Below are 13,449 nucleotides of genomic sequence, written 5' to 3'. Positions count from 1 at the left end.
CTTTTTCCACAGCAGGAACGCCGTTCCCATTACTAGTCCTGCAGGACCCAGGGCTGGCACAAGCGGCTGGCAGAGCAGGGGGAGCACAAATCCGAATCCCCTGCCTCTGACTGGGGACTCGGATTTCTAAACTCACCTCTCCCCCTGCAGTCAGTGGAGTCGTCCAGCCTCTCCTGATGATGTCAGTAGGAGGGGGCGTGACTTTCTCTGCTCTTCTCACAGGACCGCTGGGGAGCAGAGGAAGCCACGCCCCCTCCTACTGACATCATCAGGAGAGGCCGGCTTACTCCACAGACTGCAGGCTGCAGGTTCCAGATCCTGTCCCAAGCCCTCCTGGCCCAAGGTAAGCCTCAGGGAGGGGGGAAGGCACTTTAGGTTTTTTTTTTATTGTTTTTTATCCCTTTCCTCAGTCCCTGTCCCCCTCCTCAGTCCCTGTCCCCCTCCTCAGTTCCTGCCCCCCTCCTCAGTTCCTGCCCCCCTCCTCAGTTCCTGCCCCCCTCCTCAGTCCCTGTCCCCCTATTTAAGGCCCTGTCCCCCCTCCTCAGTCCCTGTCTCCCTCCTTAGTCCCTTTCCCCAGTCCCTGCCCCCCTCCTCAAGCCCTATCCCCCTCCTCAGTCCCTGTCCCCCTCCTCAGTCCCTGTCCCCCTCCTCAGTCCCTGTCCCCCTCCTCAGTCCCTGTCCCCCTCCTCAGTCCCTGTCCCCCTCCCTCAGTCCCTGTCCCCCTCCCTCAGTCCCTGTCCCCCTCCCTCAGTCCCTGTCCCCCTCCCTCAGTCCCTGTCCCCCTCCTCAGTCCCTGTCCCCCTCCTCAGTCCCTGCCCCCCTCCTCAGTCCCTGTCCCCCTCCTCAGTCCCTGTCCCCCTCCTCAGTCCCTGCCCCCCTCCTCAAGCCATGTCTCCCTCCTCAAGCCCTGTCTCCCTCCTCAAGCCCTGTCTCCCTCCTCAAGCCCTGTCTCCCTCCTCAAGCCCTGTCTCCCTCCTCAAGCCCTGTCTCCCTCCTCAAGCCCTGTCTCCCTCCTCAAGCCCTGTCTCCCTCCTCAAGCCCTGTCTCCCTCCTCAAGCCCTGTCTCCCTCCTCAAGCCCTGTCTCCCTCCTCAAGCCCTGTCTCCCTCCTCAAGCCCTGTCTCCCTCCTCAAGCCCTGTCTCCCTCCTCAGCTCTTGCCCCCCCTCCTCAGTCCCTGTCTCCCTCCTCAGTCCCTGTCTCCCTCCTCAGTCCCTGTCTCCCTCCTCAGTCCCTGTCTCCCTCCTCAGTCCCTGTCTCCCTCCTCAGTCCCTGTCTCCCTCCTCAGTCCCTGTCTCCCTCCTCAGTCCCTGTCTCCCTCCTCAGTCCCTGTCTCCCTCCTCAGTCCCTGTCTCCCTCCTCAGGCCCTGTCTCCCTCCTCAGGCCCTGTCTCCCTCCTCAGGCCCTGTCTCCCTCCTCAGGCCCTGTCTCCCTCCCCAGGCCCTGTCTCCCTCCCCAGGCCCTGTCTCCCTCCTCAGGCCCTGTCTCCCTTCCTCAGCCCATGGCCCTTAACTCAGCCCATGCCCCCCCCCCTCCTCCTAAGCTCCTGTCCCTCTTCCTCAGCCCTGCCACCTTACTCAGCCCATGCCCCCCCTCCTCCTAAGCTCCTGTCCCTTTTCCACAGCACTGTCACCTTACTTAGCCCCTGTCCCCCTCCTCAGCCCCTTACCACCTTACTCAGCCCCTGTCCCCCTCCTCAGCCCCTTACCACCTTACTCAGCCCCTGCCCCTCTTCCTCAGCCCCTGCCCCTCTTCCTCAGCCCCTGCCCCTCTTCCTCAGCCCCTGCCCCTCTTCCTCAGCCCCTGCCCCACTTCCTCAGCCCCTGTCCCTCTCATCAGCCCATGCCCCCTTCCTCAGCCCCTGTCCCCCTCCTCAGCCCCTCAGTTCCTGTCCCTTTCCTCAGCCCCTATCCCTTACCTCAGCCCATGTCCCCTTCCTCAGCCCATGCCCCCCCCCCTAAGCTCCTGTCCCTCTTCCTCAGCTCCTGTCCCCCTCCTCAGCCCCGTGCCCTTACTCAGCCCCTGCATACAAGCGTATCATTTTTTTTTGGGGGGGGGGGGGGGGGGGGGAAGGGGGCGGGGAGTGGATCTTGGGTGAGTTCCAGCACTTTTTTACCCAGGACTTGACCCCTGTTTAAAATGTAATATAATTTTATCTCTAGATGGATTTGCTTCCATGCTTTTGAATACCTGTTCCTTTGAGACAGCCTCATTTCATTGTTCATTTGAATTGGTTACCAGAGCAGTATTAATTGTATGGCAAGCATCCTTATTCATGTAACTTTGCAATCAAGCAAGTGTAACTAATTGTGGATTTGTATTGTCAGCAGGTATTTATCGAAGTTTTGAAATATCTTATTACATGAACTTTCCTTTGACAGCTTGGTTACTTTAAAATTGATCTGGTATTAAGATAAAACATTGCTTTGGAGACGTATTTAGTTTGCCGATGGCTTTATTTTATGCAGTTTGTATATACCTTTTTTTCTGAACTTATACACTGTACGTAGCAAACAACTGGGTTTTTTATATTTTTGTGGCCTTCAACCAGTTCATGAGCACCACAACTTCTTGAGTACAACTCATGCATGTTCTCCAACCAATGTTTAAGGAACTCCAGCAATCCATGTTTTGACAGTTCTCGCATAAAAACAGATTTGTGAAATACCTAAATCTTGGGTTGTTGGTGTGCTATAAGCACTGGGTTGGAACCACTGTCCTTGCTACTCCATTGATTAGTGCATAGCTGACCCATTTTGGACCATCACCAGCAAGTATACTAATACAAGTTCCAACAAAGTTGTGAGTTGATCACCAGTTTTACAACTGGCTAACCAGGTCTCTAAAATGCCGAGTCATACGAACTTTGCATCTTTGGAACCTTGCTATAGTTAATTGTGACATCTTTAATCCAAACGTTTTAAAGTGAATAGCTAGACTGATGAAACACAAGAGTTTTTGTTTTTTTTAATTATCTATAAATAAATATGTTGTAGCCATGTGAAACATGGTGTTTGATTATAATAGTAAATTAGAGCAGTGTTTCCCAACCCAGTCCTCAAGGCACACCTACCAGTCCAGGATTTAAGGATTACCCAGTTTTGTCTAAGGTGTTTTTTTCTTTTTTTTTTTTTTAAACACCTTAGACAAAACTGGGTAATCCTTAAATCCTGGACTGGTAGGTGTGCCTTGAGGACTGGGTTGGGAAACACTGAATTAGAGTATACACACTGTCCACAAATATACAACGTTAAAGATCACACGCCAATTCTATTGAGTGTGTAAAACTTTGGAAACTAGAACAAAGCTACTGACCTAATATGAGTTTATATAACACCAGAGGCCGCTCGGCAAGCTTCAAACTGGAGAAAGGGGAGCAGGATACAATTCTCTATTACAAAAAAAAAATCTATATTAAATAATTCTATATATACTTTAAGTCTAATAGCATGAAGTATTATATCCACTACAACCCCGGCATCCCCAATATAAGCAGTAACACCATAATAAAATGGTTTTACTACCTATTTGCCTCCACAACAGCTACAAGAGAGTTGGAAGATGTCTGGCTGAGCTAGACTGACACTCTCAGCCAATGTAGCCTTGAACTGCAGGATTTAGTGCAGAAAATCTAATGGAGGCTCCTAAGCAAGATATTCTGGCTCTTCTGTAACTGTAGTAGAGAGCCAGGATCAACTCCTATCAGACCCCAGGTAATACGTCAAACTGTTTTTAAATGGTTTGAGTGCTTACAATTTGTGAGGCTGTAGTGGTTATGGTGCTTGGAGTGTTCATTTAATAAACATAGACCTCTAGAGATAACATTGCATAGACAGTGCATAGAAAAATTAGACTTTTACAAAGAGTGTATTATCACTTGCATGTATGTAGAGATTATATGTAGTACTGCTGATTAAAAATCCAGCACTGGAAATAAAACACATATCAGCATCTCAGGCAGAGAATGTTGAAGATCCCACAGCAGCCTAGGTACGTGACCAGTTGGCCTACCCCCTTTTACTCTTCACTCATTCGTCCTCCTGCACATAATACTGCACCTTCTGTGCCTAAAAATTGTACACCTCTGTGCAGGGCATGTGATGCTGGTTACTTCCATAACAAGGCAATCCTAGATTTTGGAGAAGGATATTTTTTTAGTGTTGATATGAGTGCAATGACCAGTTTAAACACATTTTACGTTATTAATATAATCTTATATTGGAGATCAGATATTGGCGTTTGCAACTTGTGTATATTTCATTTATACTGTTCATTTTGTCATGTAATTTACTCAGTTGATACCCTGAATGGGGATTAGTGAAGTAAATCTTTACTTGCCTGTATGTACCAGAATATATATTTACCTTTATTGCTGCTTTGTATGGCATGCACTGTTCTCGATTCTATGCGAGCTCAATTTATCCAAACACACTATATACATTAGCTAGTTTGAGATGGCGGAACTGAAGTAATCCTAAGAGGGCACTTGTGCAAAAAAATAGTTTGGGCCACCCTATCGCAAGCATGTACAAAAGGTAGATCCCCATTTGTTGTACAACTCCCATGAGGATTTGCCTGTTGAAGATCAACCATGTGTCCATCCTTGCAGAGTTGTATTTAGCACTGAGCATTGTTTGTTTGGGTGCAAGCATGTTTTTGTATGGAGTACATGTCTGTGAATGTAGGGGTGTATTTGTGTGTAGTGTTGTTGTGTGTTTTTATTTACTGTTGTCTTTTGAAAGCAATGTTTTACTTGTGTGTAGTGTTTGCCTTTGAATGTAGGAGTGCTTCTGTATGTAGTGTTGATGTTGAAAGCAGGGGTGTATTTGTGTGTAGTGTTGGCATTTGAATCTTGAGATGTATGCACATATACATATACACTGCCATACACACATGCAGACACAGATACACACTTATACACACAGATACACACAGATGCACACACTGACACATGTACAGATACAAACATTAAAACACATATGGATACACAGGTAAAGACACGCATATACACAGACCCAAACTGACACATGTGCAGATACACAGACACACACTAACATATAACATACAGATCAACAGACACACAGATACACACAATGACACACATGCAGACACACAGATATACACAATGTCACGCATACACATACACAGACAAACACAGTGACACACGTAAAGATACACAGATACATAGGGCCACATAATGAAGCACATATACATACAGACGTACACTGAGACATACAAATAAACAGATGCACAGAAACAAACTCTGATACATACAGATATACAGGCACACACACTAACACACAGCCACACACACTGACACCCATGCAGATAAAGAAATAAACACAGATACACACAATGACATTTATACCAATACATACACTGACACACATATAAATGCACAGACACACAGATGCACACACTGACACACATGCAAATACACAGGGACACATATGCACACAATGACACACATACAGATACACAGATACACACAGACACACTGACATACAAACTCATAGCTAGTTACACAGAGACACAGATACATAGACACATTTTTAGCCACCCTCCTGTTTCCAACCTTTTGGGTGCAGGAGAGTGGCTTCCCTGGGCTTCAGTCTGCTGGCTAAGGCTGTTGGGAGATTTTGATGCTCTCCAAATCCATTGGCTCTCTGTCTTCTCCTTCCACTGCTGGTATTTAAGGGGCCCAACTGTGCTGTTAAAGGGCAGCAGGTACGACTGGGCACCTGAGTACACTTTGCCTTTAATGTTCCTAAGTGCATGGGCCACCGAATGGACTCCCTCAGTGTGTAGGCCCTGGTGCAGTCACACTGGCTCACCATACAGTAATACCCCAGATGCTTATTTGGTAACAGTAGTTCTTCTATAATGTGTTTCTTATTAACTTATTTATTTATTTAAAGGAATACATTTGTGGACATCCTGAGGGCTATTCTACTGTCACTGGAAGTTCTCATTGAAGACCAAGAACTTCAAATTAATGGATTTATATTGATTATAGATTGGAGCAATTTTTCCTTCAAGCAAGCTTCCAAACTTACTCCTTCTATCCTCAGACTAGCTATTGAAGGGTTACAGGTATGTACACTGCTTACTTCTTTGTGGAAAATGGTCTATATGCAGCACGATCTTGCATTGTGTTCCTGGGCATTTACCAAATGTCATGTGAGTGGTTGGGTGCAAGGCAAACGCAAATGTTATCGGATAAACCATAATATGAATTATCCACTATGCAATGATATTCTCTAGAATGACCTGGATTGTGCATTGCTTTTTATTCTGATTGTACTGGTACTTTAAGCTTGCATCCTATCTATTAAACAGGTTTTGATTAAGCTTTATCCCACACAAGAGTTTTGGGATTAACATAAACAGCATCTGTCAAAATAAAACATGCAAATATCCATGTTTTGATGATGTATTGTTTAAGGGCAGTAGTCATTCGCTAAATTTCTAGAAACAAAACCAAATGACCATTAATGGAACACTATATCATTAGAAATACAAACCTGTATAGTGGCCTCCTCTTTATTTAGATTAAGGTTCCCCCTGAAATCTAAATAAAAATTGTAATAAAGGATATTGAGTCCCTGCAGTCACTCGATTCACTTCCTGCGATGTCACACCAATGCCTCTCTTTCATCCAATCGAAAGCTCCTCTTAGAGAAGCACTGGGGATGAAAAGTACATGAGCAGCCAGCACTTTGTTTCTCCAATAAAAATGGAGCTTTGCTGTGAGAACTTTTTTAACTCGGCTCTCACAGTAGAAGCAGGGTTAAAACTAAAGGACCACTTCACCCAAAGCACTTAATTGAGAGGAATGTAAGGTAAAACTTAAATTAAAATACTTGTTATTTTTGAGCCAAATTATCTGTAGAGTACATAACACTTTTATAAGGCCCTATATAAACTATTTCATAAGTGTTGATATTCTGATGGCTGATCAGAATGTTAAAGCATTATAGGAAACCTTTCACTAAATACGAGATTTACATGTTCAGATTTGACCAGTACAACTAAGCACATTCATTTCAGGTGAGATTCACTGTATTGACAATGAGATAAATCTCTCTTTAATTGGGCCAAATTGAAACTAGAAAAATTTAGGCTGAATGGCAACTGAGATAGCCCTGAATACATTAATTATGCATGTTTATTTCGTTAATATGAAAAAAAAAATCTCCTTTTAACATTGAAGCAGAATTGGTTTCCATCTTGCGCAGTTCATCCAGTGTATAGCTGTTGAGGGGTTAAATAAATTAATGGGAGCTCCTGGACTCTAGTGTAACTATCTAGTGTGCGGCATGTGAGGGTTTAAACATAATTAATAGGGATCTTCCAATTTCTGCTAACCAGGCTCCCTAATATACCTGTAACCCTATGTTGCAGATGGTGGTTTAAATAAACATAGCTGAGTGCTAAATGAGGAGTTGGCACCATTAGTGCACTCCATTGGCACGTATCCTAATTTAAACCTCACCTTGAACAATAGGCTGGCCAAGAAAATCCAGCTTCCATATTTCATATAGAGTGATCTCCACAGGTGAAGAATAGCTACAACTAGCAGGGCTGATTTCTAGTGTAACCAATTGTAGCCTAATATATACATTTGAAAGTGATAATTGAGCATTTTTAAATTCTACCAAAATCTTTCAGGTAGGTGAGTTGTATAGTTTAGCTGATTTGTCTTCTATTTGTATTTAGTGGCAACATTCGGTATTCTAGATGCAATGTCCAAACAGGAGAAATATTTTAAAATCATAAACAGAAAAACTACAATCTCAAAAAAGCCAAATACTAGAGTTGTTTAGTTGTTTGAGCTTTGCAAAATTATCTAGAGTGTAAAACAGCATGCTTATGGCAAGTCTGTTCAGTGACAGAAATTTAAGAAGACTGTCAGCACTTGTTGCTGTGGATAAAAGGTCTTTGTCTCAATGCAGAATAATCTGACCTCTCACAGTTTGACCTCTCACAGTTTGGTCCATATTCAGCTGCTAGTCATAGACAAGTTTGATAGGGACCTTTAAAATAATGAATTATCATTTTTATCTTGAAGGCAAACAGAGTAATTACTCTGTTACGAGGACATTCAAATTGGCATATACTTTCAAAAAAATCTTTGGACAAAAATTCCTCACATTTTTTTTTCCTCTTCTAAAAATCTGCCTAATCTTTTAGTTTATCTTTTAAAAGATTACTGTCGTCATATTTTCACTTCTCGTTTTTAGTAGGTTTATTACATTTAGTGAAACTTTAGTAAACTATATATATATATTTTGTTTAATTAAAACTCTATCATCATTATTATCTGACCAACTGGTGCTCAATCTAACTTGCCTGCTGCTGTGATTGCTCTGGGTAAAACTTTTAAGAAACAAGAAGGGAACATTTGATGACAGTTGTCTTTTAAGTTAGAATCATTTTTAATTCTAAAGATCAGGATTGTCTACCATGCTCATTCTAATTGTTGAAGTGTGTCTGTCAGTAAATTAGTGATCTCACTCATTGCTACTAATGAGTGTGTGGAGGTTTGTATGAACTGTAGCAGCAAAACACTATATACAAGATGACCCAGGATACTTTTGCAAAGTCATCACCCTCATCAACTGCCAGCAAAAAGAGATTAAAAGGAGTTTTATTTCACATTGTATTTCTCATAATCACCCTCGGACTGGTACCCTATCTATACCTGTAATATTTAATCTAAAACTGTTGTCATTGACCAGAAGTGGAAAAATATCATGTGATGCTGTCTGCTTACTGGCATTTATACCAAGGCCAAACAGTGTATGACTTTTAAAGGGGAACCGTTACATTTATGAAATTAACACCATTGAAAAAAAGGTTGAACATCACATAAAATCATATCTAACTTGTGTTAAAGGTTTTCTTTCATATTTTCATTAAAGATTTATCCAGGGCACACATTACATCGAGGGATAAACAGAAGCATTATTTATTCCCCCCCTTCCCCCCATATTTTTTCAGACCCCACAAACACCTTGGCTGTATGAAGGGGATAAGCTAGTACGATATTAGATATTAAATTCTGAGAAGTGACAGTACTCCTTTAAATCCAAATCTCCCCAATTTACAAAGACTGTTATTACCTTGCCTTAGAAAAAGCACTTCAATATTAAAACATCCATTTAAAAGAGCAATTTCTTTTTTCTCAATGCTGACTCAAATGTTCTGTTCTGAGAACGGTTTTCTTTTGCGAAGCACGCTACTACGGCCCTTCAAATCAATGAGTTTCAATGGAATTCAGTGAGTCACTTAAATACAACGCCCCAAGTAATAGCTGAATTCTAGAAAAGTTTCCAAAAGGAGAAATCTGCAGGTTTACGGCATCCAATCACATCACCTAAGCCTAATTTTAGAACAAATCCAGGTTTATTTTTCTCTTGTTCTGTTTGGATCTTTGTGGAATACTGTTCTCACTTCACAGAGAGTACATGTTTAATATTTATTTGGAAACTGAAGACAGTAATTGTTTCAGAAATCCATTATTGGATTGCGATTGCCAGATGTCTTATTTCTAGAACACTGCTTACATTTCGTCCTCGGCAAATCTTGCTACAGTCGTTCACTTTCATTTTATTGCAGTGAAATTTCCCCACTGATCCTTTGTCTTGTTGCAAACATTATATTGCTATAGAACGTAGATGTGGTTTATTACTTTCTTTCCAGTTCACTCATACAGAACATTACATTGTAGTTCAGTTGGTGCAAGTATAAAATAATTATAACCACGTCATCGGCAGAAGCTAAAGGCAGATGGTTGTCATTAGCTGGAGATAAATTTGAGATATAACAGCATATACTTTGAAAAAAATATATTAAAAGTAACAAAGCAAAGTGCCTGGCCAGAAGGTACATATCATAACAGGTAATTATTTTTTTTATTTTTTTATACCACTTTCATATCTTTTCAGCCTCCCCATATGGACCTCCGTATAATGACTTGAATTTATACTGACTCTCTCATCTCTGAATAGATTGCTGGGATTGAAGAAAGCAGTTGCATATGTTGTTCCTTCTTGTGATACGTTCGAAAACGTGCTGGAAAATTGGAAAACAACAGTTCATTAGTCATTAGTGCGAGATTTATCAGCGCAAAATCAACTGCTTAGTAATGAGCAATTACCATGGCAACCAATAAAACATCTCTCACCATTTAGCACATTATTCTGAAAATAACACATACAGTGCCTTGATAAATCTTCCTTATAGAAACAGACAGAAATGTTAACAAATAACCTACTGAATTAGAATTTATCAGGATATTCCTTTGTGGAATTTAATTGTTTTTTGATAATTTAATATCAATGTATATGTTGTGTCCATGTTTTTGGTTTTGGCCACCCAGCTCACATTTTCTGACAGTCTGACAAATGGTACTGAAGTGGCCTGTAGTGGTTATGGTGCTTGAAGTGCTCCTTTAAGCAGTTGATTTAGAATTCTGTCAAAGTAAAATGATCAGGTAAGGAGATGGGAGTTTACTAATAACGTGAATAGTATGGTGAGAGCAAACCGGGAGTTTACTGCCTGTCTACTTTGTGGGAGATAATAATGGTCAGGACATATACAGGAGTAAAAGAACAGATCATTTTCATGTCAGAATAGAACTACGTTTTTGCTGCATCAGATGTGATAACATAGAAACATAGAATGTGACGGCAGATAAGAACCATTCGGCCCATCTAATCTGCCCAGTTTTCTAAATACTTTCATTAGTCCCTAGCCTTATCTTATAGTTAGGATAGCCTTATGCCTATCCCACGCATGCTTAAACTCCTTTACTGTGTTACCCTCTACCACTTCAGCTGGAAGGCTATTCCATGCATCCACTACCCTCTCAGTAAAGTAATACTTCCAGATATTATTTTTAAACCTTTGCCCCTCTAATTTAAGACTATGTCCTCTTGTTGTGGTAGTTTTTCTTCTTTTAACCCCTTCGCGCCGTTACGACGTGCTATGCCGTCACGGCGTTTATGGGCTTAAACGCCTTCACGACGGCATAGCACGTTGCCGCGTTTAAGCCCACCCACATGTTCCCGATCCCTCCCAAACTGCAGATCGCGGTTGGGGGACCTGCCTGGCAACCCAGGCAGGTCCCCTGTGGCCAATCCGCAGTGATCTGCAGTTTGTGATCGCAGTGACAGCCAGTCACTGCGATCACTGTTACAATGTGTCAGCCAATGATTTTAAATCACTGGCTGACACATTGTCTCTGCCCCTCTCCTCACCTCACTTCGATCTGAGAGAGAGAGGCAGAGAGATCGTTGCTGGAGAGTCCTGTGTCCTGAAAATTGTTAAAAAGAAAGTAAAAGTTAAAAAAATAATAATTTTTTAACCCTTCCAGTGCTGGTCACAGCATTTTACACTGTGATCAGCCTGTTTAGGGATTTTAGTACATTTGTACTATTATTCATTTTTTTTTTTAGGGTCAAAAAAATTTTTTACATTTTTTTTTGACCCTTTGTCAGCCGCAGCAACCCAAATCACCCTTAACCCTTTCCCCGCTGCCGTGATCACTGTACTGTACAGTATCGCTACTGTACAGCATTGTACCAGTGATCACTGTGATCAGAGGGCTCTCTGATCAGGCTGACTTTTTTGGGGGGGTTATTTTTATAAAAAAACATAAAATAAAATAAAAATTAACCCTTTCTGTACTGGTCGCAGCAGCCTAAACTGCGATCAGTACATTTATTTTATTTTTTGTGGGTTTTTGAGGGTGGGTAGTAGGGTGTTAGGCAGGTAGGAATTTATTAATTTCCCCCCTTTTTTTTTTTAAATTAATTATTGAGTAGTCCCCCCCTAGAATGGCACGACACTACTCGGCCGAGGAGGCGTACGCCATTCTGGCAGGCAGTGATAGTGACACTCTGCAAGATAGTGACCCTATCACTGCCTCTGACATTGAGGCTATGAGTGACTCCTCTAGTGATGGTGCCCCACCACCACCACCAAGAGGACGCTCAGCAACCCCAATGCCAGATGGAGACTGGGTGCCCCCAATCCTGACGGCCCCAGATATTCCCCCATTTACGGCGACCCCTGGCATCACGGTTATAGTGGATGCTTGGGAGCCCCTCAAATATTTTGATTTGTTTATGTCAGAGGACGTATTTCAGTTATTGGTTGAGCAAACCAATTTATTTGCCAACCAATATCTGACTGCGAATCCGGGGTCACATTACAATCGGCGTAATATGTGGCACCCCACGGATCTCGCAGAAATGCGCAAATTTTGGGCCCTAACTCTAGTTATGGGCATTGTCAAAAAACCGAGTATCAGGTCCTACTGGTACAAGCACCCCATCCTGGCGACCCCTCTTTTCCCTGGGATTATGAAGAGGGATCGCTATGAGCAGCTGCTGCGTTTCCTCCACTTTAACGACAACACACTGTGCCCCCCAAGAAACGACCCATCGTTTGACAGGCTGTACAAAATTCGGCCCCTAATTGAACTCCTGTCAGACAAATTCTCCCAAAATTATGTCCCCGAAGAAAATATTTGTATAGATGAGTCCTTAATGAAATTTAAGGGCAGATTACTTTTTAAACAGTATATCCCTTCTAAACGGTCCCGATACGGTGTAAAATTTTATAAATTGTGTGAATCAAAATCTGGCTATACATGGGCGTTTCGTATTTATCAGGGGAAGGATAGCCATCTTGACCCACCAGGATGCCCTGATTCTGTGGGTACATGTGGCAAGATAGTATGGGACCTAATCCTTCCCTTGTTAAATAAGGGATACAGGCTATGGGTCGACAACTATTACACAAGCATAGAGTTATTTAAAACTCTATTTTGCTTTGAGACCGTAGCCTGTGGCACAGTGCGCAAGAATCGTAGAGGTTTCCCCCAAGCCCTGGCAAGAGGTAGACGCAGTAGAGGCTCCCTTTCAGCGCTCCGCCAGGATGAGTTGCTTGCCCTTCGGTTCACCGATAGGAAAGATGTGTACATGTTGTCTACAATGCACGACGAAACTTCAGTGCCAGTGTCTGTGAGAGGTGGAACTGAGCAGCTGGAGAAGCCGAAGTGCATTGTGGATTACAGCAAGTTTATGGGGAGAGTAGACTTGGCTGATCAGTGCATACAGCCCTATCTGGTGAACCGGAAGAGTAGGACCTGGTACAAGAAAATTGCAGTCTACATAACCCAGATTGCAATTTTCAATGCCTATGTGCTTTATAAAAAGGAAGCCATAGGTAGACCATGCCCATTTCTAGAGTTTATGGTCCAAATTTTGTCCCAAATTATATTTGCCCAGACCCCAAATCCTAACCCTCCTTTGGAATCAGAAGATGTCCAACGACTTACCAGCAAACATTTCCCTTCCCGAATCCCCCCGACATCCTGTAAAAGGTCACCCCAACGAAGATGCCGTGTTTGCTGGAAAAGAGGAGTCCGAAAGGACTCCA

The 13,449-nt window shown here is 42.7% G+C and overlaps 1 protein-coding gene across 1 annotated transcript in view; it reads left to right on the top strand.

Moving 5' to 3' along the window:
* CLVS1 (clavesin 1) overlaps nucleotides 1-13,449 on the top strand; it is a 90,017-nt gene that overhangs the window by 22,450 nt on the left and 54,118 nt on the right. Inside the window, exon 3 of the mRNA XM_063451365.1 lies at nucleotides 5,916-6,090. Coding sequence (XP_063307435.1) covers nucleotides 5,916-6,090 — 175 coding nt within the window. The remainder of the gene's footprint in view (nucleotides 1-5,915; nucleotides 6,091-13,449) is intronic.

This window comes from Pelobates fuscus, chromosome 4 (genome assembly GCF_036172605.1).
Source record: "Pelobates fuscus isolate aPelFus1 chromosome 4, aPelFus1.pri, whole genome shotgun sequence".
NCBI classification, from domain to species: Eukaryota; Metazoa; Chordata; class Amphibia; order Anura; family Pelobatidae; genus Pelobates; species Pelobates fuscus.
Note: the sequence above shows the minus strand (reverse complement) of the source record. Positions and strands in the feature narration are given on the sequence as shown.